This window comes from Danio rerio, chromosome 11, assembly GCF_052040795.2.
Source record: "Danio rerio strain M-AB ecotype USA chromosome 11, GRCz13ab, whole genome shotgun sequence".
NCBI lineage: Eukaryota > Metazoa > Chordata > Actinopteri > Cypriniformes > Danionidae > Danio > Danio rerio.
Window position 1 is genome coordinate 45,121,140 of NC_141031.1, and position 27,546 is coordinate 45,148,685.

Here is a 27,546-nt window from a genome sequence, read left to right on the forward strand (position 1 = left end):
ATTTATAAGCATCTACTTATGTATATTTTTTTTATTTTACTTTTGTATTTGTCTATTTATAAATTTTTACCCATTCCTCAGTAATAGACTGAAGGATCAGAGAAAGCTGTTAGAGTACATACACACATCAGAAAAAGTGGTTACAAGTTTACTAAATAGATGCTTTTAAATGCCAGTCTGTCTCTAATGTGTACTTTTAATCCTACTGACCAAAATGCATCATAACAGCAGGTGTAAACAGAGCCTGACAGACAGAGCATGTGTGTGTGTTTGTGTGTACCAGGCTCTTGAGCTACATATGAGACTCCACATGATCCGTCTTTCCTCTCCTCAAATGAGATTTCAGCTCGACTCGGCCCTTCCACAGCGATTGATAAACCACCAGCCCCTGCTTCACGAGTCCACACGGTAAACTCAGCTACACATGATGACAAACACAAGAACAGACATTTAAAATGAACATATTTTAGAGAACTAATCACTGTAAAACCATGATATTTTTATCCGACGTTATCATAAGCACAACCATCTCTAGGGTTCAGCCCATGCCTACCTGGCTCACAGACGTCTGCTTTCTCCAGTCCGGGTCCCGCAGCTCTCACCTTCTGCGCTCCTCCTTCCCCCAGCGGCCCCACGGTGAACTGAAAGGGGGATCCGGGAACGTGCTGCCCACGGTACCGCACGTTTACCAAATGAACACCGGTCTCCTGCGGCACGAAGCGAACACAGTATGTCTGATTCCCCACTGACACCAGATCAGCCTCTTCTGTGGCTCCAGACGGACTGATGACCTGAGCCGTCACGTCACTAATGTCCACCTCTGAGGAGGAAACACACAGCATTTATTTAACGAGAGAACAGGCAAACATTATAAAATGTACAACATTTTAAATTAAGGCTGCACGATACTGGAAAAATCGGACATTGCAATACTTTGTTTTGCTGCGATATGCATTGCAATAATATGAATTTAATTGGGCAAGCCAAGGCAAGTTTATTTATACAGCACATTTCATACGCAATGGTGATTCGAAGTGCTTTACACGAACATGTATTTAAAATAAAAACAAAAAAAGAACAAACATGATTAAAAACATATTAAGGAAAGACTATTTTGATGATCCATGCGCAAAGTGCAGAGCGCAAAAGCATTAAGGGCGTGTCGGAATCCACTTATTCTATTTTAGTGACGGAAAAAATAGCCGTGGCGCATGGTCTAACAGGGTTGAGCTTATTTTCTTCATAAGTTATAGGTGTGTTTTGAGAATAAAACAATCAGAGTCTCATTCCCTTTAAGAGTCAGTTGCGTCGCGCCGTAGCGAATTTGCTATTTACATGACGGACTTCGTAAGTGGAAAAACTGAATGCTTCACTAGAGAGAAAACAGTTAAACAGAGTATCTGCAGCGTGAGAATGAGATGAGCCTACGCACAGACATCCATTAGCCTATACACAGTGTTGGGCAGTAGAGTCGCTACAAGTAGTGACGCTACTAGCTTAAATACATTTCTCTGTAGCGTGGCAGTAGTCTCCTTACTTTTTAAATCAAATAGCTTTTCAGTAGTGAGGCTATTTTATTGGTCAAGTAGCGCAGTAGCGTCCACACATGCTAGATTTACCGATCGCGGATCAATAAGCGACGGCACCGACATTCACTGAGCTGTGAGGCCGGTGTCTAGCCGATGGAAGTAAATCCATATGCTAGGGAGAAGGATTATTTCTTCTTCCTGTTTTAAGGTGTTCGACAACAAACTTTTTGGTGCGTTACTGCCACCTCTGGTGAAACTTGCTTGATTGAAAGATGACTGAGGGAGAGGAGTTATTTCTGAAGCAGGATTCCTTGTGACCATACCTTGAGGAGTATATGTTAAGAAGCAATAACCTAATTTCTGATGCTGTGCTCAAAACATAAAAATACTTTAGTATATATAACACTATAATGCTTATTACAATATATTAGGGATGTAACGGTATCAGAATTTCACGGTACGATAATACCTCGGTATGAATGGCACGGTACAGTATTTATTGAATAATTTACAGGAAAAACGAAACTAATAAAAAGACTCGAAAAAAAGTGCCAAAAGTGTTTATTTACCTTAGCACTGAACATATCAATGACATACAAACCAGCCATCTATCTGTAAGTTTCCAAACAGGAACTTTAATTTTCAATTTTAATAACAAAAAACTATTAAACCATATAAAAAATAGTTTCAATTTAGTATTGTTGAAAACTCATCACATTCAACATTTAATCACTCACTCACTCAGAGATGGGTTTTTTAAGGAAAATGATCATATAACTATAATCTGGTAAAAGCTGGGATCTCTGGGTATTTACAATGTCCCCTGCAACAGAAAAAACCCCTCTCATTTGGGACTGAGGTTTCTGGGACAGAGAGACATGATTTAGCTAAGGTTGACAGCAGTGGGTAACGTAACGTGAGATAGAGGTCTCTTTGCGGTACAAGTCAATGTCTGCATCAATCTAACAAGTGTGCTGTGTTCTGCAGTCCCCATGACGGTTTTTAGTCGTATTCCCCGACTTATATTTCCCCACAGTCTGGCAGTGCCTGCAAACTGTTTTTGTCTTTGTCTGTCACCTTTTCTCCTTTTTCGTATCTTTTTAGAAAGAAACCGAAATGCTTCCACACATCCGATTTAAAACCCGCTTTAGGTTCGATCATTTCCAGCTCTTTTTCTTCCCCGCTACTAGCAGCACACTCCATTTCCGCATTACTGGATCTGTAGTGACAACAGACCGCAAAGGATGACGGCCACGCCTGGGCTGATGGGAATTGTAGTTCCCGCTACCTCCCGTTCTCTTCATTCGCCTAAGCAAACTTTTCTCAGAAATATAGTTTTATTGAGTCATGCGCCTACGGTAATATTGAAAAAAATTACTTTTGCGGTATGACGGTATTTACAATATTGTTACATCCCTACAATATATATATATTTATATATATATATATATATATATATATATATATATATATATATATATATATATTTATATATTTATTTATTATCAAAAATATTTCCCTTTACTATAAATGACTATAGTATTTTAATTGTGTAACAGCTGCTTTTATTGAATTTTTTGTTTTAGCTGTTATATACTATTATGCGTTTCTGTTTAGTTCAGCATATTATTTACAGTAAATAATTGAACTGAACTATTCTGCCTCATTTGTTTCATTAACAGTTTTATTGATCACTAAGATGTGATTGACTTGGATTTAACTTGCTTCGATTTCAAAATGAAAATTGTAAAAATAGCTTGAATGTAGCTAAGCTACTTTTGCCATGTAGCTTTAAGCTTAGCTTGCTACATTTCCCAGGGGGTAGCTTTCAGTGTAGTTAAGCTACATTTTAAGTAGAGTAGCTAATAGCTTAGCTCACTACATTTGTCAAGTAGCTTGCCCAACACTGTATATACATAATTAATTTCGTTTGTTGAGCGCAAACATTTGTTTCAAAACTATTTCTAAATTCAGTTCATTCAGTTCACTAATGATGGCTTGCTTGACTGATAGCTCTTTGGATCTCATCTTGAGAGTTGACAGAAACCGATTCCAAATGCAAATAGCAGACTTGAAATGAACTCTGGACCTTTTATCTGCTCATTGTAATTGGGATAATGAGGGAATAGCACACACCTGCCATGGAACAGCTTAGAAGCCAACTGTCCAATTACTTATGGTCCCTTAACAAGTGGGAAGCACATATGAAAACTGCTGTAATTACTACACCGTTGACCTGATTTGGATGTAAATACCCTCAAATTAAAGCTCACAGTCTGCAGTTAATTTTATTCTAAATCCATTGTGTTGGTGTATACAGCCAAAAATGTTAGAATTGTGTCGATATCCCAACATTTATTGACCTAACTGTACATCTAACGGAAATAAAATGAAAGGGGAAAGCAAAGTTCTGCTCGATTTTCATGTAAATAAAAAATACAATTAAAAATATTAAACAATACCAAAGAAATACCCATGCACATTCTTCATTATAGTTCTTAATTATACTTATAAAATAAAATATACAAATATCCATCCTCATGGTGAACATCATTGGAAACATCCGTTTACTTTCCATGCAGGAAATGACATCATTGTAGTTTTGTGCAGTCATGAGGATGAATGAACTACAGCTGTGGTGAGGGCTGCAAACACAAACAGCAGTGTGTGTGTGAAGATCAAGCGCGTTCTGCCAACCTCGGGGTCCACATGCGCAGCTCATAACGCACCGTCCAGGCCTCCGCAGGGCCTCCTGACAGGCCGCGCACCTTTCCTGCTGCTGCTGACCCGCTGATGGGTCACTGTGAAGCGAGTTTGACCTCCGACCCGCAGATGCACAGAGCAGACGGAGCGAAACACTGACCCAGACAACAACTCGCGAGAGAGAGCCAGGAGAAACCAGCTCACTGACACACACATACATACATGCAGATACACAGACGGACACAGACAATAGAAGGATATGCGCACGCACACACACACACACACACACACACACACACAGTCATCCACATACATAAAGGACACACAGACAGACGGGACGACGCACACGCACAAACATGCAGACAAACACAGACGCACATACACACACACAGCCATGCATAGACAGACACACACCCACACATAAAGATACACACCCACACACAAAAACAAATGCACATGCACACACAACAATGCAGAGACACACACACAAAAACAAACATACATAGACCCACACAAACAATAACACACATGTAGACATGCGAGCAGACACACACACAAACACAGTCATAGACACAAACAAACACATACACATCCATGCATAGAGACACAAACATGCGCACACACACACACACACACACACAGCCAGCCACACATATAAATATGAGCAAACACACAGTCACATACGGACACAAACATACACACACATGCGCACACACACACGCGCACACATACGCACACGCGCACACACACGCAGAAAACGGGAGAAATAGAAGAGGAGAAAGAGGATCAGGTGAGGAGTTGCAGCCAGGACAGAGAAACACAGCAGAGTGAAGAACAGAGGAAACATCAGCAGATTCAGAGCATCAGAAGACCAGCAAAGCTCATTCATAAGCTGATCAATAATTATTACCACACACTCAATATTGTCATCATATTCTTTTTATGTATTCTGCCATCATTTTCACTTTATACTGATTCCAGATCACATTAATCTTAATAACAACTTCTAATTTGCCGTTTAATCACTGTAATTGGGGATACAATATTTCATAAGGACTGGAAGTGAACAATTTATTTAAAAAGTGCCATATAAGAGTCATATAAGTGTCTCACTCTGCTAAAAACACTACTAGGACACATATAGTTCATTAAAAATTGGTTGTTTTTGTGTTGTTTTGAGCAAATTCGTTCTTCCGGTTTGAAATTTTTGAAGCTGCGTCACGCCGATTAGATCCTTGTGTGTATTTCAGCATGTAGACTGGATGTCTGTACCTGCGAGTGCATCGTGACGTCTCTGAGTGTGCTGCATTAATTCATGAGAAAGACTTGGTTCAAACCAATCAGCGCGCTCTGTTGTGTATGAGATGCAACTTCATTAATATGCATGATAGCTCCGAAGACTGTTTTACCTGTTACAGTGTTCAGACGGAAAAAAGACGCCATGTTGTGTTGCCAAACTAAGTGGAAGAAAAAGAATTGTTATTGCGAATATTATTTAAATCAGTAAAAAGTTGGTCGGCGCAATGTCCCAGTTGTTAGCCAACTGACATATAATGCAATAGCACTTCAGGGTGTCCAGAGTTCGAATCCCGGCTCGTGGACATTTAAAGGCTTTTCTGTTGCTGCAGCTTAAAGACGTCTCTCATATGGAGAATGAAGCCTCATGCATTGCTCAGGTGTGAGTTTCTCACAGATGTCAACAGAGTGTCACAATCTTGATGCTTTTGTGGTTCTCGTCTATCAAATCTGAGCTTTATTCTGTATTCTCTATTGGATTCACATCAGGTGATTGAGTAGGCCATTCTACAGCTTGATTTTCTTTCTCTGAAAGTATCTGAGAGTTTCCTCGGCTGTTTCTAATTCTCTTGCTGAAATGTCCACACTGGTTTCATCTTCATCCTCTTGCTAATGTAGATGTTGGACTGAAGCAGCTGATATTCATTTACACTGAGGAAGAGCAGAGGGTTGCTGAAGAACTACTGAGAGACTTCAGCTGCTGTCTGGGCTTTCACTGCTGAACTACACCTCCCTTTCTTCTTTTGTTCAATACTTTTACCTGCATCATCAGGTACTTCATTTGTAAACGAATTAGATTTGTTTTCTTTACATATATGAATTTCTTTTGTTGTTGTCAACGTCAGGGGAAAAATTCAAGAAAACGGCACCTTTAGAAATGTTTTCCTAGAGAAATGGTGACATGTTCAATACTTACTTTCCCCACTGTAATGCTGCGTTCACACTAGACGCGGAACGCACGCAAGTGATTTACATGTTAAGTCAATGCAAACGCGCGAATAGACATCCTGCGGCGCGATACGCGCGAATGGCGCAGTGCGAATGACGCAAATGGCGCGGTGTGCATAGTGCAAAGTGAATTGAGCGTTTGACGCACTTAACAAGCGTTTCACACGAATCTCTCGAGTTCAAAAATCTGAACTTCAGCGGACATTCGCGCCGCGTTAACCAATCAGAAGCTTGCTCTTGTGGGGGCGTGATTGTGACGTAGAACCAGTTGATGGTGCCCTGGGGGAAATCCTCCAGGCGACACCGACAACAAGTCATCAAACTGGGCTTGGCTCAGTCAGAAGCACCGTTGAAAGCCTCCGTGATCCACGATCAGTTTCTGGAGGAGTTTATGAGCTCACAGAGCTGGATGCAGCTCTGAAAGCATGTAGTGGACTCAGACACGGTCCTAAACGTATCGACGCTGTTTTTCAGCCTTCATAAAGTACATAAACACTTCTATTTTCTTCATAAAATCCATGTTAGCCTTTTAGCAACGAAGCTACAGTCACCGGGAAGACAGAAGTCCAGCCCATCACCCGAATCCACGTCTGTTCTGAAGTAAATTTGACACGCGAATGAAGCGGATTTGACGCGCAAATTATGCGGGGTTTGACGCGCGAATGAAGCGAGTAAACTCAAATGTTCACGCGGCAATTTACGCGCGAATAGCGCGATTTATCCGCACGTTCCGCGTCTGGTGTGAACACAGCATTACTCCTTAACAGGCTACTACTATTACTTAATAATCTATAAATGTTAAATGCATCATGTGCCAAAATGTTAAACAATATAAAAGTTCTTCATCTGACTTTCATGTAGTATCCTCTTGTGCTTTGTTTATGCTATAATAATTACAGCACACACATTTGTGTCAAAAATAAAAACTACCCTTTTGAATCTACCCAACTTCCTCTACAAAATGGCAAGTGTATTTATTCCAAACACCATTTGTGTTTGTTAGCGTTACAGCTCAAACATAATGAGCACAAAACCTCCCTCACACACACTTCAGACTCAGCCAGATCCTGACTGGAAGTGCAGCATGAGCAAACATGACATGAATGAGAGTGCGTTTCCTCCAGACATGTGTTAGCATCATGCAGCACGTAGTGCAGACACGCGGCGCAATGCTAACAGAAACATCTGCACGGCCTGATGGGAAATCAAGACTCAAGTCATTTCGGAGAGCCATGTGTTTTCACTCAAGTACAGTATGGAGAGTCTTTAACGCTTGACATGAGCCAGAAATCAGCCACACGGACATTTGTTCAGTGCTGTTTTGGCTGGAGTTCATATTGAAGACTGAGCTACAGTGAATTAATCCACAGCTTGACATATAGAGGCTGAAATGCTCAATAATTCACACTTCATGTAGATTAAAGAGAGATACTAGAGACAAAAACGCAAGTTTGAGCTGTCTGGATCTTATTTTTTCCAGTCTAAAGGGAAAGAAAACATCCATAATATACTTAAATCATTTTGTGTCTGTAGTTTTTAATTATAATACACATATATTTAAAGCAGTTTTCTCTAAATGAACTATTTTTAATGCAATGAGCTGCAAATCTCCACTTCAAGAGCTTTTAATCATGTATTTCCACATCCATATCACCCTGCAGCCCAAGACCGGTTACTCACTGAAGATAAGCAGGGCTGAGCCTGGTTGGTACCTGGATGGGAGACCACATGGGGAAACTAGGTTGCTGTTGGAAGTGGTGTTAGAGAGGCCAGCAGGGGGCGCTTAACCTTTGGTCTGTGTGAGTCTTAATGCCCCAGTATAGTGAAGGGGAAAGTTCACTGTCAGTGGGCGCCGTCTTTCAGATGACACGTTTAACCGAAGTCCTGACGCTCTGTGTCATTAAAAATCCCATGGCACTTCTCGGAAAGAGTAGGGGTGTAACCCTGGTGTCCTGGCCAAATTCTCTCCATCAGCCCTTGCCCATCATGGCCTCCCAATCATCCTCATCCACTGAATTGGCTCTATCACTGTCTCCACTATAGCTGGTGTGTGGTGAGCGCACTGGCGCTGTTGTCCTGTGGCTGCCGTCACATCATCCAAGTGGATGCTGCACACCGGTGGAGGTGTGTAGAGACCAGCTACCCCCCCCCCCCCACCTTTTTTATTTTTATTTTTTTACAAAAAGACAAATTCAAAAACTAGTTGCCTAATTATATACAACGTTTTATTCAAATTTATTCAATTCTGTTTGCTGTATTTTAATACTTAATAAATCATATAAAAAACCTGTCTGTAAAAACCTAAAACAATTAAAATAAATCAAACCTAACCATATTGATATCGTTAGCTCACATTGCTAGTTTTGTAATGAACAATTCATCTGTGCATGTCATTAAGAAAAACAAACCTAGCCTTTGTAATCTTTCATTGAAATCTGAAAAAGTTCAATTCTTAGTTAAATCCTCAGATTAGGTCAGCCTGAGGTATTGGGCGTGGCTAACATACTTAACCACGCCCCTCCAGCTGTCAGTTTTGACAACAAACACAAATGGTGAGCAGGAGGAGAAGAACGTTAGGTTGTAATAACTCTCCCCAAACCCTTTTCCCCATCTTCCTGAATGAAATGCCTACTTTACTACATCAAATCAGCTCGCAGTAAACAAAACAAGCCACGCCCATTGCTTTATTATCTAAAAACCCACTTCTCTAGAAACTGCATCACAACAAGTGAACAACAACAATAAAAAACACAGCTTCCGGTTAACGCGGACTTTAAATTTCTCTAAAGCGATTGATCAGCATTTAGTAGTTTTTAAGAATCCCCCATGTAAACATGAGAGTAGTTTTACCTGGGATCTTGAGGTTGAGATCACAAACACTTCCAACACTGGAAACTGAAGCTGCTTTCTGACGTCGACTGATGCTCTCGCGGATTCGACCTTCTCCAGTCACCTTTACACTGAACGGACTACCTAAAAACACAAACACAAACAATTAAATCCTTGCACTGACACAGCAGCTAACAAATGTTTTAATGAATTGAAGAATAGGTAGTTCAATAGGAGGCATTTAAATAAAATGGAAATGTATTATAACTGTAGAAAAAGCCCTTTTTAACTAATCAATGCAATGTGAAAGTAATAGTACCTAACGAGGGTCAAAGACGAAAAGGGAGTTTAAAGCATCAAAACAAAAATTGTAATACAGCTTTAATATTTTATTTATATGTGCACTCGATGGCCACTTTATTAGGTACACCTTACTACTACTGGGTTGGACCCACTTTTGCCTTCGGAACTGCCCGAATCCTTCGTGGCATAGATTCAACAAGGTACTGGAAATATTCCTCAGAGATTTTGCACCATATTGACATGATAGCATCACGCAGTTGCCGCAGATTTTCTGTAAACCCTAGAGATGGCTGTGCGTGAAAATCCTAGTAGATCAGAAGTTTCTGAAATTCTCACTCAGACCAGCTCGTATAGCACCAGCAACCATGCCATGTTCAAAGTCCCTTAAATCACCTTTCTTCCCCATTCTGATGCTAACTTTGAACTAGAGGTCTGCATTCCCGCGGGCGCCGCGGGACCCGACCAGATTTCTACGGCGCGGGTATAAATTTCCGATGTAAATCACGGGAGCGGTCGGTAACGGGTTTAATTTGGGACGGGAGCGGGCTGTCTAGCAATATTGCTCCCGACTCCCAAGTGAGCACGCGTATGTATGTGTGTAAATGAAATAGCGCGATGCTGTGTTTAGCATGTTTGTTGCAGTGTGTGTGTGTGTGTGTGTGTGTGTGTGTGTGTGTGTGTGTGTGTGTGTGTGTGTGTATGCGCACGCGCGAATGAGAGGTGGGTGGGTGGGTGGGTGTGAGTGTGTGTGTGTGTGTGTGTGAGAGAGATAGAGCTTTGCCTGTGTTTGTGCTTGGTGCTTATGAGTGTGTGTTAGAGGGCGCGCGTGCGCGAATGAAAGAGAAAGCTTTGTCTGTGTGTGTGTGCTTGGTGCTGTGCGTGTGTGTGTTTATACAGACAGCTTGTTATAGGCTGTCTGGACTGTATAACTGGGTGATTTTCGATTTTGTTCTACCCCCGCTCTTTAGCGGGATCGGGCGCGGCGGATAGAAAACGGGGCGGGGCGGGCAGCGGGACATCAAGTGCTTAATATAAGCGGGATCGGTCAGGTTCCGGCTAAAACCTGGCGGGTGCGGGCGGGAGCGGGATTCAAAATTTAGTCCCGTGCAGATCACTACTTTGAACTGCAGCAGATCGTCTTGTCTACATACCTAAAAGCATTGAGTTGCTGCCATGTGATTGGCTGATTAGAAATTTGCGTTAACGAGCAGTTGGACAGATGTACCTAATAAAGTGGCCGGTGAGTGTTTATAATCAGATCATTGTTAAAAGTATCTTTATTATGAAAAAATATATACAGTTGAGATAAAATTATTAGCCCTCCTCCAAATATTTTTATTTATTTACCAATATTTCCCAAGTGATGTTTAACAGATTTGTATTGTTTAACATAGTAGTTTTGCTCTGATACTATACTATACGACGTACTATAATAATTTACAAGTACATACTAGCAGAATGTACAATAACTGTGTGATAAGTATAATCTCTGACCTGGGACGTGCTCTTCTGCAAATCTGATGGACACAATGTAGGTTCCCGGTTCAGTGGGACAGTATGAGACTCCACATGTGCCGTCCTCCATGTCTTCTGTCTGGATGTCCACTTTGCTGGGACCCTCGATGGACAACGCCAGACCACCATAGCCTGGCAACACAGGAGACACGCCGATATTCAATAATGCAATATACGTGCACACACGCACACACAGTTGAAAGGGAAAGTTATTAGCCCTTCTGTGAAATATTTATTCTTTTAAAAATATTTTAAGAGATATTAAAATGGCAATTTTCACAGTATTTGCTAAAATATTTTTTCTACAAGAGAAAGGAGCTTGCATTGACTTCGGAAGTCAATATTCTCCCAAATATCTTTGTTTGTGATAAACCGAAGAAACAAACAAAAAAAAAAGCGAGTGAATGATGGCAGAGTATTGGTTTTTATGCGCGCTGTCCCTTTAAGAGGAAGCCTCTACATGCTGTAATGTGTTTATAATCTCAGGTCCTTCAATATGAACAAACAGCTTGAATCACGACAGAGGAATGAAGAGAAACGGCTTCATCTCATGCCTGAAGCCTCGGAATTGTGGGAAACTTTTGCTTCATCTGGTTGTGGGAAAAGAGTTGTTGTTCAGCTTCTGTTGTTCTGATTAGTTAGTTGGTTAACCAGGTGAAAACAGCCCAGTCTATAATCAATATGGAGCCAAAGAAACTTAACAGTAAAAGATGAAGCAAAAAAGGCAATCTAACAACAGGTGATTAAACACAGATATAAAATATGAACCCCAGTAAAAATTAATAAAAAAACCTACTAAATAACTTATTAAATAATAAATTTTGTCAAAAAGAATGATTCAAAATGATTGAAAATGATTATTAGCAAAAACAATAATTACATGATACAAAAACATGAATGATGATGCTATAAACAGTTATTATATAAAAATATTTACATTGTATAAATATATACACATATAAAGAATTATCAATAAATGAAAATGTGTATTAATTTATGCTAATAGTACGTTTTTATTATAATACAGTGATAAATAAATAAAAAATAATGTTTACAACTTCTACTAGTACTACCAACACCATTGAATATATAAATAAATAGGGTTATTACTATTATTAAATAAACAATTGTGCAGCAAAAACAACAATTTAATGTATATAAAGAAAAACATTTAAGATAATGATTATATTAATAGTTTAAAATATTTAAATAGAATAACATTCTATATATATATTACTATATTTATGATTACTATTTAATAAGTATATTTAAAAATAGTTGTTCATATACTAAATAGATCTTATATTTTCCTCAAATTAAAAGAAAGAAAGAAAAAGGAAAGAAAGAAAAAGGAAGGAAAGAAAGAAAGAAAGAAAGGAAAGAAAAAGGAAAGAAAGAAAGAAAGAAAGAAAGAAAGAAAGAAAGAAAGAAACAAAAAAAGAGAAAGAGAAAGTAAGAAAGAAAGAAAGAGGAAAGAAAGAAAAAGGAAAGAAAGAAAGAAAGAAAGAAAGAAAGAAAGAAAAAGGAAAGAAAGAAAGAAAGAAAGAAAGACAGAAAAAGGAAAGAAAGAAAGAAAGAAAGAAAGAAAGAAAGAAAAAGGGAAAGAAAGAAAGAAACGGAAAGAAAGAAAGGAAAGAAAAAGAAAAAGGGAAAAGGAACAAAAAAAGAGAAAGAAAGTAAGAAAGAAAAAGGAAAGAAAGAAAAAGGAAAGAAAGAAAGAAAGAAAGAAAAGAAAGAAAAAAGAAAGAAAGAAAGAAAGAAAGAAAGAAAGAAAGAAAGGAAAGAAAGAAATAAAAAGGAAAGAAAGAAAGAAAGAAAGGAACAAAAAAAGAAAGAAAAAGGAAAGAAAGAAAGAAAGAAAGAAAAAGGAAAGAAAGAAAGAAAGAAAGAAAGAAAGACAAAAGAAAGAAAAGAAAGAAAGAAAGAAAGGAAAGAAAGAAAAAAGAAAGAAACAAATAAAAAGGAAAGAAAGGAACAAAAAAAGAAAGAAAAAGGAAAGAAAGAAAGAAAGAAAGAGAAAGAAAGAAAGGAATGAAAAAAGGAAGAAAGAAAGAAAGAAGAGAGAGAGAGAGAGAGAGAGAGAGAGAGAGAGAGAAAAGAAAAGAAAAGGGAGAAAGAAGCTCATGAAAGCTGAGCATCTCTGACCAGCTTCTCTGGTGTCCACAGTGAAGTCTGCCATCTGGAAGGTTTGTCCCTCCTGCAGGCCCGTCCCGAACACCTTCACCCGGCCAGCGTCACCGATCTCTGACTGAACCACAGTGATGCTGATGGGACTGTTGGGCACGTGCCGGCCGTTCTTCCGAATGCTCACCAGGTGCTCACCCACTTCCCTTGGTATGAAGGAGATTCCTGACATGACAAACAGAGTTACTCACACCAAACTCAAAAGAAAGAAATTTATACATTTATTCATATACATTTGGCCCTATTGTGCAAAATTTATTCTTTTTTCAAATATTTCTCAAGTGATATTTAACAAATTTTCCACAGTTCCTTCAGAGACTGACCGATGTGATTGTTTGGCTGCCTCTTCAGTAAGCAGGGCTCGTCGCGTCCAGACGGGGCTTTAATGCTGGCGGTGAGCAGACTAAGGTCAGTCTCCATGATGTCCAGAGAGAAATCAGCTGCAGAGCCCAGCTTCACCTGAGACTTACGCTTATTATCCTCTGAACAAAACAAACAACAAAACATCAAGATCCAGCAGAGGGATTTACACTTGTAGACTTAGTGACTTGTAGACTTAAGATTTTGTAGAATTAGCGACTTAGACTTGTAGTCTCAGACTTGTAGACTTAGTGTCTTAGACTTTGTATCTTACCCTTAGTAAATTAGACTTGTATACTTGGTAACTTAAACATGTAAATGTTTACACTTAGACTTAGCAACTTTGACAAACCAACAACAACAAAAACATCAAGATCCAGAGGAGGGACTTAGACTTGTAGACTTAGAATTGTAGAGTTTGTGACGTGTAGACTTTCTGACTTGTAGACTAAGATTTTGTAGAATTAGTGACTTAGACTTGTAGACTTAGTGACTTAGATTTGTTGACTTAGTGACTTGTAGAGGTACAGTATACACTTAGACTTAGCAACTTAGACTTGTAGACTTAGTGACTCAGACTTAGTACCTTTGACTTGTAGACTGTGACTTGTAAACTTAGTAACTTTGACTTGTAGACTTAGTAACTTAGACTTGTAGACTTTAAAACTTTGACTTGTAGACATACTCTTAGACTTGTAGACTTAGTGACTTAGACTTGTTGGCTTGTACTTGTAGACTTAGTAACTTAGACTTGTAAACTTAGTAACTTAGACTTGTAGACTTAGTGACCTGTAAACTTAGTAACTTAGACTTGTAGACTTAGTGACCTGTAAACTTAGTACCTTAGACTTGTAGACTTAGTAACTTAGACTTAGTAACTTTGACCTGTAGACTTAGTGACTTGTAAACTTAGTAACTTAGACTTGTAGACTTAGTGACTTGTAAACTTAGTAACTTAGACTTGTAGACTTAGTGACTTAGACTTAGTAACTTAGACTTGTAGACTTAGTGACTTAGACTTAGTAACTTTGACCTGTAGACTTAGTGACTTGTAAACTTAGTAACTTAGACTTGTAGACTTAGTGACTTGTAAACTTAGTCACTAAGTCTACAAGTCTAAGTTACTTAGACTTAGACTTAGTAACTTTGACCTGTAGACTTAGTAACTTGTAACCTTAGTAACGTAGACTCGTAGACTTAGTGACTTAGTAACTTTGACTTGTAGACTTAGTAACTTGTAAACTTAGTAACTTAGACTTGTAGACTTAGTGACTTAGACTTAGTAACTTAGACTTTTAGACTTAGTGACTTAGACTTAGTAACTTTGACCTGTAGACTTAGTGACTTGTAAACTTAGTAACTTAGACTTGTAGACTTAGTGACTTAGACTTAGTAACTTAGACTCGTAAACTTAGTGACTTAGACTTAGTAACTTTGACCTGTAGACTTAGTAACTTGTAACCTTAGTAACGTAGACTCGTAGACTTAGTGACTTAGTAACTTTGACTTGTAGACTTAGTAACTTGTAAACTTAGACTTGTAGACTTAGACTTAGTAACTTTGACTTGTAGACAAACTCTTAGACATGTAGACTTAGTGACGTAGAATTGTAGATTTTGTGACGTGTAGACTTTGACTTTTAGACTTTGCAGACTAAGATTTTGTAGAATTAGTGACTTGTTGACTTGGTGTCTTAGACTTGTAGAGGTATACACTTAGACTTAGCAACTTTGACTTGTAGACTTAGTGACTTGTAAACTTAGTAACTTAGACTTAGTAACTTTGACTTGTAGACATACTCTTAGACTTGTTGACTTAGTGACATGTAGACTTAGTGACTTAGACTTGTGGACTTGATGACTCAGACCTAGTAACTTAGACTTGTAGACATAGTGACTTCGACTTAGTAACTTCGACTTGTAGACATACTGTATACTCTTAGACTTGTAGACTTAGTGACTTGTAGACGTAGTGACTTAGACTTGAAAACTTAGTAACTTAGACTTGCCATAGCATTTAAATACAGCTACTCTCTGATGATTTGAAGTGCTTCTTTTATCCCCACGTCTGCTAAATTATTAAACATAAATATAAAAGGTAAACCGTAAGGTATTGTGTTTTGACACCTGTAATCCTGGCGGTGAAGGGGCTTCCAGCGATGTGCTTGTCGTTGTATCGTACAAGTATATTATAATCTCCAGGCAATGTGGGCAGGTATGAAACCGTACAGGTGCCGTCTTTATTGTCCACACAGCTGATCTCAGCCTTCGACGGCCCTTCAATGGCCAGATCCAGACCACCTGATCCAAAAACACCCCAACAACATGCTTACAGCGGGACGCACTCATAAAACATGCTTTATTAGCATGCGCTGGGCTTATGATGGTATCAAAGTTATGTTTAATAACAATGGAATGACACAAGGAGAAAGTGCTGAACTATTGAAATGTGTTTATAAAGGCTTTTCTGGTTCTGGCACCTTAAAGACGCCTCTCATATGGAGAATAAAGTCACAGACTTCAACCGAGTGTGAAAATCTTGATGGTTCTGTGGGTCTCGTCTATCAAATTTTTTGTATTCTCTATTGGATTCGGCTCAGGTGATTGGCTGGGCCATTCTACAGCTTGATTTTCTTTCTCTAAAAGCATTTGAGAGTTTCCCTAGTTTCATCTTCATCATTTGCTAATGTAGATATTGGACTGAACCAGCTGATATTCATTTACTAAGGGTTGCTAAAGAACTACTGAGAGATTTCAGCTGCTGTCTGGGCCTTCACTGCCTTTCTGCACTTGCCTTTTTTCATGTGTTCAATACTTTTTCCTTGAGTAATTTCATTTCATTACGCATAACTTCATTTGTAAACTAACCGGATTAGCTTTCTTTGCATATATATCGACTTCTGTGGTTGTTAACAACATCTGGGGAAAATTTCAATGTCATAACAGCATGTTTTCTAAGAAAAATGGGGACGTGATCAATATTTATTTCTGTATTGGCCTGAGCTGCAAAAGATTAATATTTTCCAAATCCATATTTCAGCATGTAGTAGTCCAGCTTAACATGTGAAAATATTCATGTTTGAATTCGTTAGTTAACCAATTAAATCTCCGAGCATTTGATATTGTTCTGAACACCACTGCGATACATTAAAATAAAGTAAAAATAACTCTTAAAATAACTCACGTTATTCTGAAATACCCAAAATATAAATACTGTTCATGATCAAGATATCTTGAATTATTGAATTTTCGGCATACGTCTAGCATTGGCAGGAGGGGTTTGTACCTTCAGACGCATCTTCAGTGTAGATGGTGAACATGGCGGTTTTATTGGCCGTGCCATAGACCAGACCTGGGCCGTACGCCGTTACATTAGGACTGTTAGCATTGTTGACAAAGAACTGCAGAGGACTCTCTGAAAGACAAGCAAACAATATACAGTAACAAACACAATTTAGAAAAGAGAAGAAAAACACTATGATGATGCCGAGCAGGAGTGTTTGGAAAATGATTAATTAATTAGAGGTGTTTCTGTCCTGAAGTGTATTATCTCTTGCGTATTTAAAAATAATTGTAAATTTAAGAAATAAAAGAAAAGAAAATAAAGCCAAATATATAGCAAATTAAGCTAAATTAAATTAAAACATGGTGAGTTAGACAGTACATTCAAAGAATTTTAGAAATAATGCATTAAATAAATAATAAATAAACAAATAAAATCAACAAATACATTTATTATTAAAAAGTTAGACTGCTTATTTGCAAAATAAAACAAAATAAAATAAAACAATAACATATTAAAAAATTATTAATAAAAATAATAGTAATTATGCAAATATGAAAGTAAATACAAAACAAAAAATAAATAAAACAAAACATTTGTAGAAATTGAGAAATTATGAAATAAAATAAATAAATAAAACCAAAAATTAAAAAAAAAATAATAATTTTATTAAAAAGCTAGATGACTCATTTACATGGTTTAGGAAATATTTATGCAAATAATAAAAAAAAAGTTTTTTAGAAATAATTATACAGATCAAATAAAGCAACTAAAAACAAGAAAATATTAAATGGGTTAAAACATGCTTTAATAATAAACTGGCTTAATAATTAAATTATTAAAACACAGTGAGCTAGACAGCACATGGAGAATTTTAGAAATTATGCAAAAAAGCAAACAAACAAACAAAAAAATGACAATTTCATTATAAAGCTAGACGGTGTGTTTTGCATGTTCTTTGGAAATAATTATGGACAAATTAATTAATTAAATAAAATACAAAATAAGAAGTTTTCTGAAATTATTATTCAAATATCAAAGTAAATAAAAAACAATAAGAATGAATTTAATTAAAACATAATGAGCTGGAGAGCACATTTAAAGAATTTTAGAAATCATGCAAACAAACAAAAAACATTAAAATTTTATTATAAAGCTAGACGGCTAATTTGCGTGTTTTTAGGAAATTATTATGCACAAACAAAATACTAAAATAATCCTGGTTATGTAGACAGCTCATTCAAAAGTTTTTATTATAAAAAATTCTACAATGTATCTTTGCTAATTTAGTACATTTGAGAAAACAAACAAGAAAGTAAATAAATTAATATCAAACAAAAACTTGTCTCAAAAGTTTGTGATGCTTTTGCCAGAATAATTCAAACCCATCTCAATCTCCCTGCCCTATGTGGAGAAACAGAGAGATGGGCTCTGATGTGAGATTTACTGAGGTTTCTGATGGCACTACACCAAACCCCCAAAAAACTCCAGCCATAAAACAAGCACCTACATGACAATATGCAGCATCTCAAACAACAGATTCCTGACAGCTGAAGTCACACCTTTCAGCAGCAGAAATAAATCACACACACCTGAAAAACCTTCAGCAAAACAGATGATCCGGACAGCACGATCATCACACGCATGAACACTCAGATTACAGACTTCACCAAAAATAAGATGTTTAGTAGAATGTTCAAGCTTTTTTTTCATACAGTAAAAGCTTAGCACAGGGGTGTCCAAACTTGGCCCAGGAGGGCCGATGTCCGGCGTAGTTAGGCTCCAACTTCCTTTAACAAACCTCAATGGCAGTTTCTAGTATACCTAGAAAGAGCTTGATTAGCTGGTTCAGGTGCGTTTAATTGGTGTTGGAACTAAAATAAGCAGGAGACTGCCACTCCAGGACCGAGTTTGGACACCCCTGGCTTAGCATATGCTGTCGTTATTTAAAATAAATAAATAAATAAATAAATAATAATAATAAATAATAATAATTTGTATTATTAACATGTAAAATATATCTCAAATTTAAATGATTTATATATTTTAAATAAGATTATGAATTTTATATGATTTAATATACATATTTAATTTATACATATTGTATAAATCTGTAATAAGTGTGTTTTTACACAGAAAAATATGCTATTTTATCTAAAGAAACTCTCTATATGTTATTTCGGCTATTTTAATGATTTAGTAATATATATAAATATAAAAAATATCATAATTAAAATACACTATTTATACAGTATTGTTTACACAAAATATAATAAATAAAATAATAAAAAATAGAATGATATATATATATAGAATTTTAATATTATATATATAATTTTAATATTATATATATATTATATATATATTTAAATGATTTATTTTATTTTAAAAAGATGATATATTATATATGATTTGATTTACAAATATTTAATAGTTACATATTGTATAAGTTTGAAATTAGTGCATTTACACAGAAAAGTATGTAATTTTATTTAAAGAAATTCTCTCACTACACATGTAATTGTTTCTGTTTTAATGTTTTAATAATAAACAGAAATATAATACATGATAGTGTGTAAGGTAAATTATACATTACAAAGTAATAAAACATAGAATAGTATTAAAATAATATAATCACGTGTCCATTAATCAAGAATAACTATATAAATTTCAATATATCCAAATTGAGTATTTTAATTATGTCTAATATATTGTATATATGCAGTAGAGTATACACAATAAAAAATTATATATATTATTAATATAATATGAAGACATGAATCACATATGTCCATTATAACATAATATAATATAATATAACATATAATAAAAAATAATATAATATAATATAATATAATAAAAATAATAGAATATAACATAATAAAAATAATATCATACAATATAATTTAATATAATATAAAAAAATACAATATAATATAATATAATAAAAATAATATAATATGATAAAAATAATATAATATAAAATATAACAATACAAAATTAAATAATAAATATAATATAATATAATATAATATAATATAATATAATATAACATAATACCACATATTTACCAATGAAAATATAATGGGAAAATACAAAAACAAACAGGTTTAATAATATATTATGGTGTGACTGACCTGGGATGTGCGTGCCGTTGTATTTAATGTGCATTTCGTGAAGCCCAGCCTCTGTTGGCGAGTATTTGACCGTCACCGTCCCGTCTTTATTATCGATGATCTCCGGCTGAGCGCTTTTTCCTGACGGCATGTGAACCTCACCTGAGGACGAATGTCACACATTCAGATGATGATTTCAAACATCAGCCAAATCAAAAAAAATTTTAAATCAGACAATTTAGTATCCTTCTGCACTACATCTCAGACTTTCTGAATTGCTGAAATATTAAATAATCTGAAATATTACAGCTTTGACTCTCTTTGCATTTCAACTTTAAAGTCAAATGAACATTTCAGTGGATTCTGCCTGCCTGTCAAGAGTTTTATTGTCTATTAAAATTGTTCTGGAAGTGATCACAATGATTTTTCTGCATCTTTATCTTTATATTTAAATGTATTTGTCATAGGGCGAGGCAGTGGCGCAGTAGGTAGTGCTGTCGCCTCACAGCAAGAAGGTCGCTGGTTCGATCCTCGGCTCAGTTGGTGTTTCTGTATGGAGTTTGCCTGTTCTCCCTGCGTTCGCGTGGGTTTCCTCCGGGTGCTCCGGTTTCCCCAACAGTCCAAACACATGTGGTAGGCTAAATTGTCCGTGGTGTATGGGTGTGTGTGTGTGTGTGTGTGTGTGTGTGTGTATGTGAATGTTTCCCAGAGATGGGTTGCGGCTGAAAGGGCATCCACTGTTTAAAAACTTGCTGGATAAGTTGGTGGTTCATTCCGCTGTGGCGACCCCGGATTAATAAAGGGACTAAGCCGACCAGTAAATGAATGAATGAATGTATTTGTCATATATATTTATACTTGCTTTTCACACACCATGAATTATCGGGCTTGGCGTAAAAATTGACACCAGCCTTAAAGGAACAGTTCACCCAAAAATGAAAATTCTGTCATGGTTTGCTCATCCTCCAAAAACCAACTGAATTTCTTCTGTTAAACACAAAAGAAGATATTTTGAAACATGTTGTAAACCTGTAACCACTGACTCCCACAGTATTTGTTTTTCCAACAATGGAAGAATGGTTACCAGTTTTCAGCATTCTTCAAATGATCTTCTTTTATGTTCAACAGAAGGAACTCAGTTTAATTCAAGTTTTAATGTACAGCGCTTTTCACAGCAGCTTCATCAAATGTTTGTAAATTACAGTAAATAGTGAGTAAATTAGCATTTTTGGGTGAACTGTCTCTTTAAGGAGGCTCAAAAACATGCAGGAAATCTGGGATTTTAAAATAAAACAATTGAATTATCAATTATGTGGCATTTGCTATGATTTCAGAATCTTAAATTCCTTAATGGGTCTCCATAAGTGATCGTGTGTGTTGAATTTGACCTTGCTTCTCTTGTCAAACGTCTCACCTGTGATTTCTCCTTTACTAAAGGTGAAGGGGATGACCATATCGAAGGGTCTGTAGCCCGTCCCGTTCACACTGTTTGCAGGAACATACGAGCCATCTGTGACCTGAGAGACAGAGATATACGTGTGTGAGTCTGTTTGTTATAATCTGTGTGTGTGAGTGTGTGTTCAGCGAGTCTGTGTGATCCATGCTGCAAGCAGACGAGCTGAGCGAAAGACGAATGCGTGTTAAACCTGAAGGAGCAGAGAAATCCCCAGAAACACCTGAGGAGGAGAAATGAGAGATGCGGAGAGACGGAGACATGTTCAGACTTCATCCACATGCGGACAGAACACAACATGATAATGATGTATTGCTGACAAACGACAGCCAGGGCTTATAATGTTTCACCTGCAGAAGATGAGGACGATGAGCTCATGCTGATTAAGAGAGATTTACAACTGTGTGCTCCGTTTACAAACTCCACACTTACACACACTTAGATGACATTTTTGGAATGGAATGGGATTTAGAATAGGAATGAAACTGAATGGAACTGAATTAAACTTAATGGAACTGAATGGAACTGTACGGAACTGAACTGACTGAATTTTGAATGAATGAATGAATGAACAAATCAATCAATCAATCAATCAATCAATCAATCAATCAATCAATCAATCTACACAGCATGTTTGGAGAAGTTGGAGATACATTTCTCTGAAAATTAAAGACATTAAATAAACTAGCAAACAAAACAGAACTTTTTAAGAAATGAATTATGAAAATATAATGAAAAACAAAATGAAAAAAATCTATAAATAATAACAATAAAATATTAATAATAAAAACAACAACAATACATTAATAAACAACATTAATAAAACATTAATGACAAATAACAATCAAAAAATAAATAAGCAATAACCTTTGGGGACATTAATAAATTAATTATAAAAATATAATGAAAAACAAAATGAAATAATAAAATATAATAATAAAATAACAATAAATAGGAACAAAAAATAAAAATAATAATAATAATAAAATATTAATACATAATAAAATATAACAATTACAACAATAAAATTAATAAATAATAATAAAACATTAATAAATAAGATTAATAAAATATTAATGAAAAATAACAATAAAATATTAATAAGTTATAATTTTTGGGGACGTTGAAAAAATAATTATGAAAATGTAATAAAAACAAAATGGAAATAATTATAATAATAAAATATAAATAAATTATAATAATAAATGATAATAAAAAAAATAAAATAAAATATCAATAAATAATAAAAATAAAATGTTAATTAATAACAATAAAAGTAATAATTATTAATAAATAATACAAATAAAATATGAATAATTAATAAAAATATCAATAAATTATTAATAAATATTAACAATAAAAATGAATAAATAATAATAATTATCATTATAATAATAAAATATGACTAAGATCAATAACAATAACAACAAAAATAAATATGATTAAAAATTTATATTAATAATAACAATAAAATATTAATGAACAATAAAATATTAATTAATAATAATAATAAAATATTAATGAATAATAACAATAAAATAGTAATACATTTTAACTTGGAAACGTTAAGAAATTTATGATGTAAATATAATGAAAAACAAAATGTAAAAAATAATAATTAAATATTAATAACTAATAACAATTAAAATAATAATAATAATAATAATAATGATAATGATAATGATAAGATTTAGAATAAAATGATAAATACATTATTGATAAATAATACCAATAATAATAATAATATTATTAATAATTATTAATAAATTTTTAAATTAATAAATATTTTTAATAATTTGTCAACAATTTTAAGGAAGGTTAAAAGTTATGAAAAAAAGGAAGATAAATTAATTAGAGTCGAGTTTAGAAATTTATAATAATTATAAAGTGAAAAATAAAAAAGGAAAATAGAAAATAAAATAAATTAATAAAAATAAACAATTAAATCATAAAATTATACAATTTAAATTAAATATAAAAATAAATATAAAATACTAGAGAGCTAGGTAACAGTTCTGGGTTTCGAATCTAAACAATAATTATTATAATTATATATAATATATTTATACATTTATGCTCTCAAATATGCTTCATTTCAGTCAATTTCCAAACATTGTTTTCAGATTTCTTAAATTTTGGTAATTTGTAATTTTTTTTAATAAGAATATTCTGCTCACTATTAAAATCACAGTAATACCAGGAAATATTATTTCTTTGTAAATATGTTAAAAGAGTTGTAAATCTCTTTACACCATCCTTCCGAAATTATTCAATAAACAGACTGCTTAAAAAAAAGCTTACTATTTTTTGTGGGTATACCGCAATGCATTTTGTTACTGGAATCTATTAATTTGAAACGACTACAATTGTAACATTAGTTTTATTAGCCCGCTTCAATATTTCAACGCAACTTTACTTAATAAAAGTGCATTTAAAAAAGATTAATGTCAATTTCCCCCCAAAAAATGCAGTGTACTTTTAAACCCACGAGTGTTAAGAGTCTGACAGATCTGCTTTGTGGTTTTGTAAACGACGTCTCTTAAACATTACGAACAGAACTAAAGTGCAGAAGGAGGTTAATGTCGAAATAATGAGCAATTTAAGCCCGCTCTCAGCTCCAAACAAAACTCTGGAAGTCTAAACACTGAAGCGTAGAGTTTCCCTCTGCTCCAGTCATCAGCCGAGATCACAAGTGGAAAAACAGAGAGAGCTTAAAGGGACAGTTCAGCCTACAAGAAAACTTTTGTACTCATTATTTATTCACCCTCTTGTAATTCTAAACTTTTGAGTTTTTTTTTCTTCTGCTAAACACAAGTTGTGGCCAAAATAGGCCTTAAAAATCAGCCCAGAATTGATGAAAACATCCCCAGCAGCAAACAAGGGTTAAAATAAAGCACCGTGAGTGGTCAGACAGTAAAGAAAGAGAAGAGTCAGAGAGAGTGGACAGCAAAGAGCGGAGCCCAGATGAATCTGTGTTTTTGTACCCAGGGCTGGAAACCCATGGCTGGAGCCGCCGACTGCTGCTGCTGGACTGACTGCTGTTGCATCATGGGAGCTTCATCCGTAGCCTGAGAATCATACAGTTTGTGTGGATGTGAATCTTCAGATAAATGAGGAACTTATGCATTCAAACACACACACTGTGGAAGCTGCAATGATGCAATTGGTTGTTGTTCATGTGGCAGTAACAAAACTCCATGTGTTATGATGTTAACAGGAGACTGAATCATATAAACATGTTAGTTTCACTGAATTTAATCAAAGATATTTCATGAATACACACTAGGCTTGGGCGATATTACGGTATTATGGTATACCGCGGGATCTAAAAATAGCAACGGTGTCAGTTTCAATACCGTTATACCGTCATAAAGTATTAAATATCCTTTATTTAATGCCTAAAAAACGTGTGTGTGGTTGTCATCACGGGACAGTGTGGAGGAGAGAGATAGAGGAAGAGGGAGGGGGAGAGGGAGAGAGGGACAGGGAGACGTGACGTGACGAGTCGCGCTTCAAAGTGTCCTGCAGTTTGGCAGTTTCTATGGCGTACGGAATGGGTCAATAACTTGACGCTGCAACGTGCACTCGTCTCACTGAACGTGACGTCTGCGCCTGCCGAACGTGACGTCTGCGTCTGCCGAACGTGACGTCTGCGTCTGCCGAACGTGTCGTCTGCGTCTGCCACATTACTGTTCCGCTGCTTTAACGTGACGTCTGCGTCACGTCTGCGTCTGCTTCAAGGGTTTGCAGCACATTGCTCTTATTTCTGCTTTATTATACCTATTCATTCTCTATCAGTGTTTTCACTTAACCACAGTTATGTTTCATTTGCAATTAAGTGCTTTTTAACTTTCTTATTTATAGCTATTTATTCCAAACGGTAATATTTATACAAATGATAAACATTTTGGTATGCCATATATGGTTATTCCTATATTGCTTCTTTTATTGTGGTTACAGCTGATTGGTGTGTGTGTCTACAGTTTGCAGCAGTGTGTGCGCACACCTGACTGCTGTGTTTGACCTATAGTTCATGTGTGTGCTCATTTGAAGGCCTTTGCTTTGAAATTGCAAGGAAATTCCATTATGAAAAAATTTCTTTGTCAAAAGCATCTTAGTGTGTTTAGTGATTTGCAAATGACTGTGTGTAATGTTTTGTAAAAAGTGTGAAGCTGACAATGTGCTTACAGTTGTGCAGATCTAGCCTTGTGTTTTGCTCTATTAGTGTACGGTTTTGCTAATTGTAGGAAAAGTTTAATTTTAGTGTGTTAGCAATAATGAAAAACTGTAACTGGGTATTAGGTATAAACTATTATATTTATCTACAATACATATGTTAAATATAAGTCTTCAATAAATATGTTAAACAGGAGCTATAAATAAATAATCTTCAATAAATATTGAAGGCAATGTTGCAGTATGGAAGAGGAAGCATGGAGGGGAGGAAGATTGGTAAACAGGAGACAGGGCATGGGATTTTTTTTATATATTGAAATGTACACATCACCAGAAAGCTGAATAAAACACTTTACATTTGTTGTATGGTTTTTATTAGGATAGGGCAATATTTAGCTTTCAGTCTATCACTGTTTGGTGAATACAGTATGTTCATGTACTTTGTAGCAATACCTCTGAAACAAATCAAACCCAGATTATATCAGTATTAGTCAGTTAGAAATTATACGAGTGTTTAAGATTGAGATCAGCAGTGTGTAAATGAAGCAAACAGATTCATCTTGAATGAGGCGTGTGTGTTCTGTACGGTGTTAAAATTGTGTTTTGTTACAGTGTTGTAAAGTTTTGGATGAAGTGTTTCATTTTGCAAAAGTTCTGATGTGTTCTGCTGTTTGTGTGTGTGTGTGGAAATTGTGTGTAGTGTTTTGACAAAATGAGCCTTCATTTCAAAATTGTGCTTGAGCAATCAAAAAAAAAAAAACTGTAAATGAACAATGACTCACATACAGTTTTTTTACACACAATTACTTGTATTTCAGACACAATGACTACAACATGTGACTGATGTACCAACCCCCTGAACCAATTCTGCTAAACTACAAGCACAATTCCTGCTTTACTCTCAAATTGCAGGTTAAAAACACACTTTTTTCAAAACACAACACACAATTCTCTGCATTTTGCTCAATTTTCATGCAGAAAAGCTCTTGTTTTTACAAGGAACACACTGTCATTCAGAATTGTAAAGTCAGTTTTCCTACTTTGCATACTAACTCATCACATGAGTAAACACCTGTCACACAGAATTGCAATTTAGGAATCAGAGCTCATCTGGTTTATAACTGGTTCACTGCCCACACATGTTTTTTAGTTGTTTATCTCCTTCCATATTCTCCATTCCTTAATCATATTGAGGATTTTTTTTCTGCTTGGGGATAGAAAGTGTGTATGACTGAAATCCACACAATTTACAGTTTTCCCAATTGTTTACACACATTTTCTGAAAGCATGCCTCATATTGTCAGAACTCTAGGGTGAAACCCTTTAATTCTCCTGCAAAATGAAACACAATTAACACAATGTGATTTCTTCTCAACATGGTATTTTGTTTTCAAATGACGCACACAAACCATCACATCAACATTTATAAGATCAGTTGAACACTGATGTGCTGAATGTAAAACACAATGACCACTTCTTCTCCATTCATCATAATGACTTACTGTCAGCCTTTTTCGTTTAGTGTTACAGTTACTACAGACAGTACATAGGCCTACAGAAATGCATTGTAAAATACTTCAGAATATTGTTTTTATACAAAACAAACAAATACCAAATATATTTTACAGTATTTTCAGTTTACAGAGTGTTCATCCCAACCAACACAAAGGTGCACATAATGTGGTCTTCATTTGCCATTAACAGAAGGATTTACAGAATACTGTTAGTAAAAAACGAAAAATAAAGTGTGGATTTCGGCATACACTTTCCATCCCCAAGCAGGAAAAAAAATCGTCAATATGATTAAGGAATGGAGAATATGGAAGGAGATAAACAACTAAAAAACATGGGT

General features: G+C 35.5%; 1 protein-coding gene across 3 annotated transcripts in view; it reads right to left on the reverse strand.

The window, feature by feature from the left end:
• The window catches only part of flnba (filamin B a), a 167,357-nt gene that overhangs the window by 13,654 nt on the left and 126,157 nt on the right, over positions 1-27,546 (reverse strand). For 2 of the 3 annotated variants that reach the window (XR_015501726.1, NM_001440723.1), the window contains 11 exon segments: positions 24,503-24,586; positions 21,480-21,582; positions 20,087-20,227; positions 16,953-17,081; positions 15,794-15,967; positions 13,631-13,789; positions 13,269-13,472; positions 11,103-11,255; positions 9,327-9,449; positions 554-820; positions 281-418 (listed from right to left, as the gene is read on the reverse strand). Coding sequence is in view for 2 of the 3 variants with exons in the window: in NM_001440723.1 (NP_001427652.1) it covers positions 281-418; positions 554-820; positions 9,327-9,449; positions 11,103-11,255; positions 13,269-13,472; positions 13,631-13,789; positions 15,794-15,967; positions 16,953-17,081; positions 20,087-20,227; positions 21,480-21,582; positions 24,503-24,586 (1,675 nt within the window). In the remaining variant the exon portion in view is untranslated. 3 annotated transcript variants of the gene reach the window in all.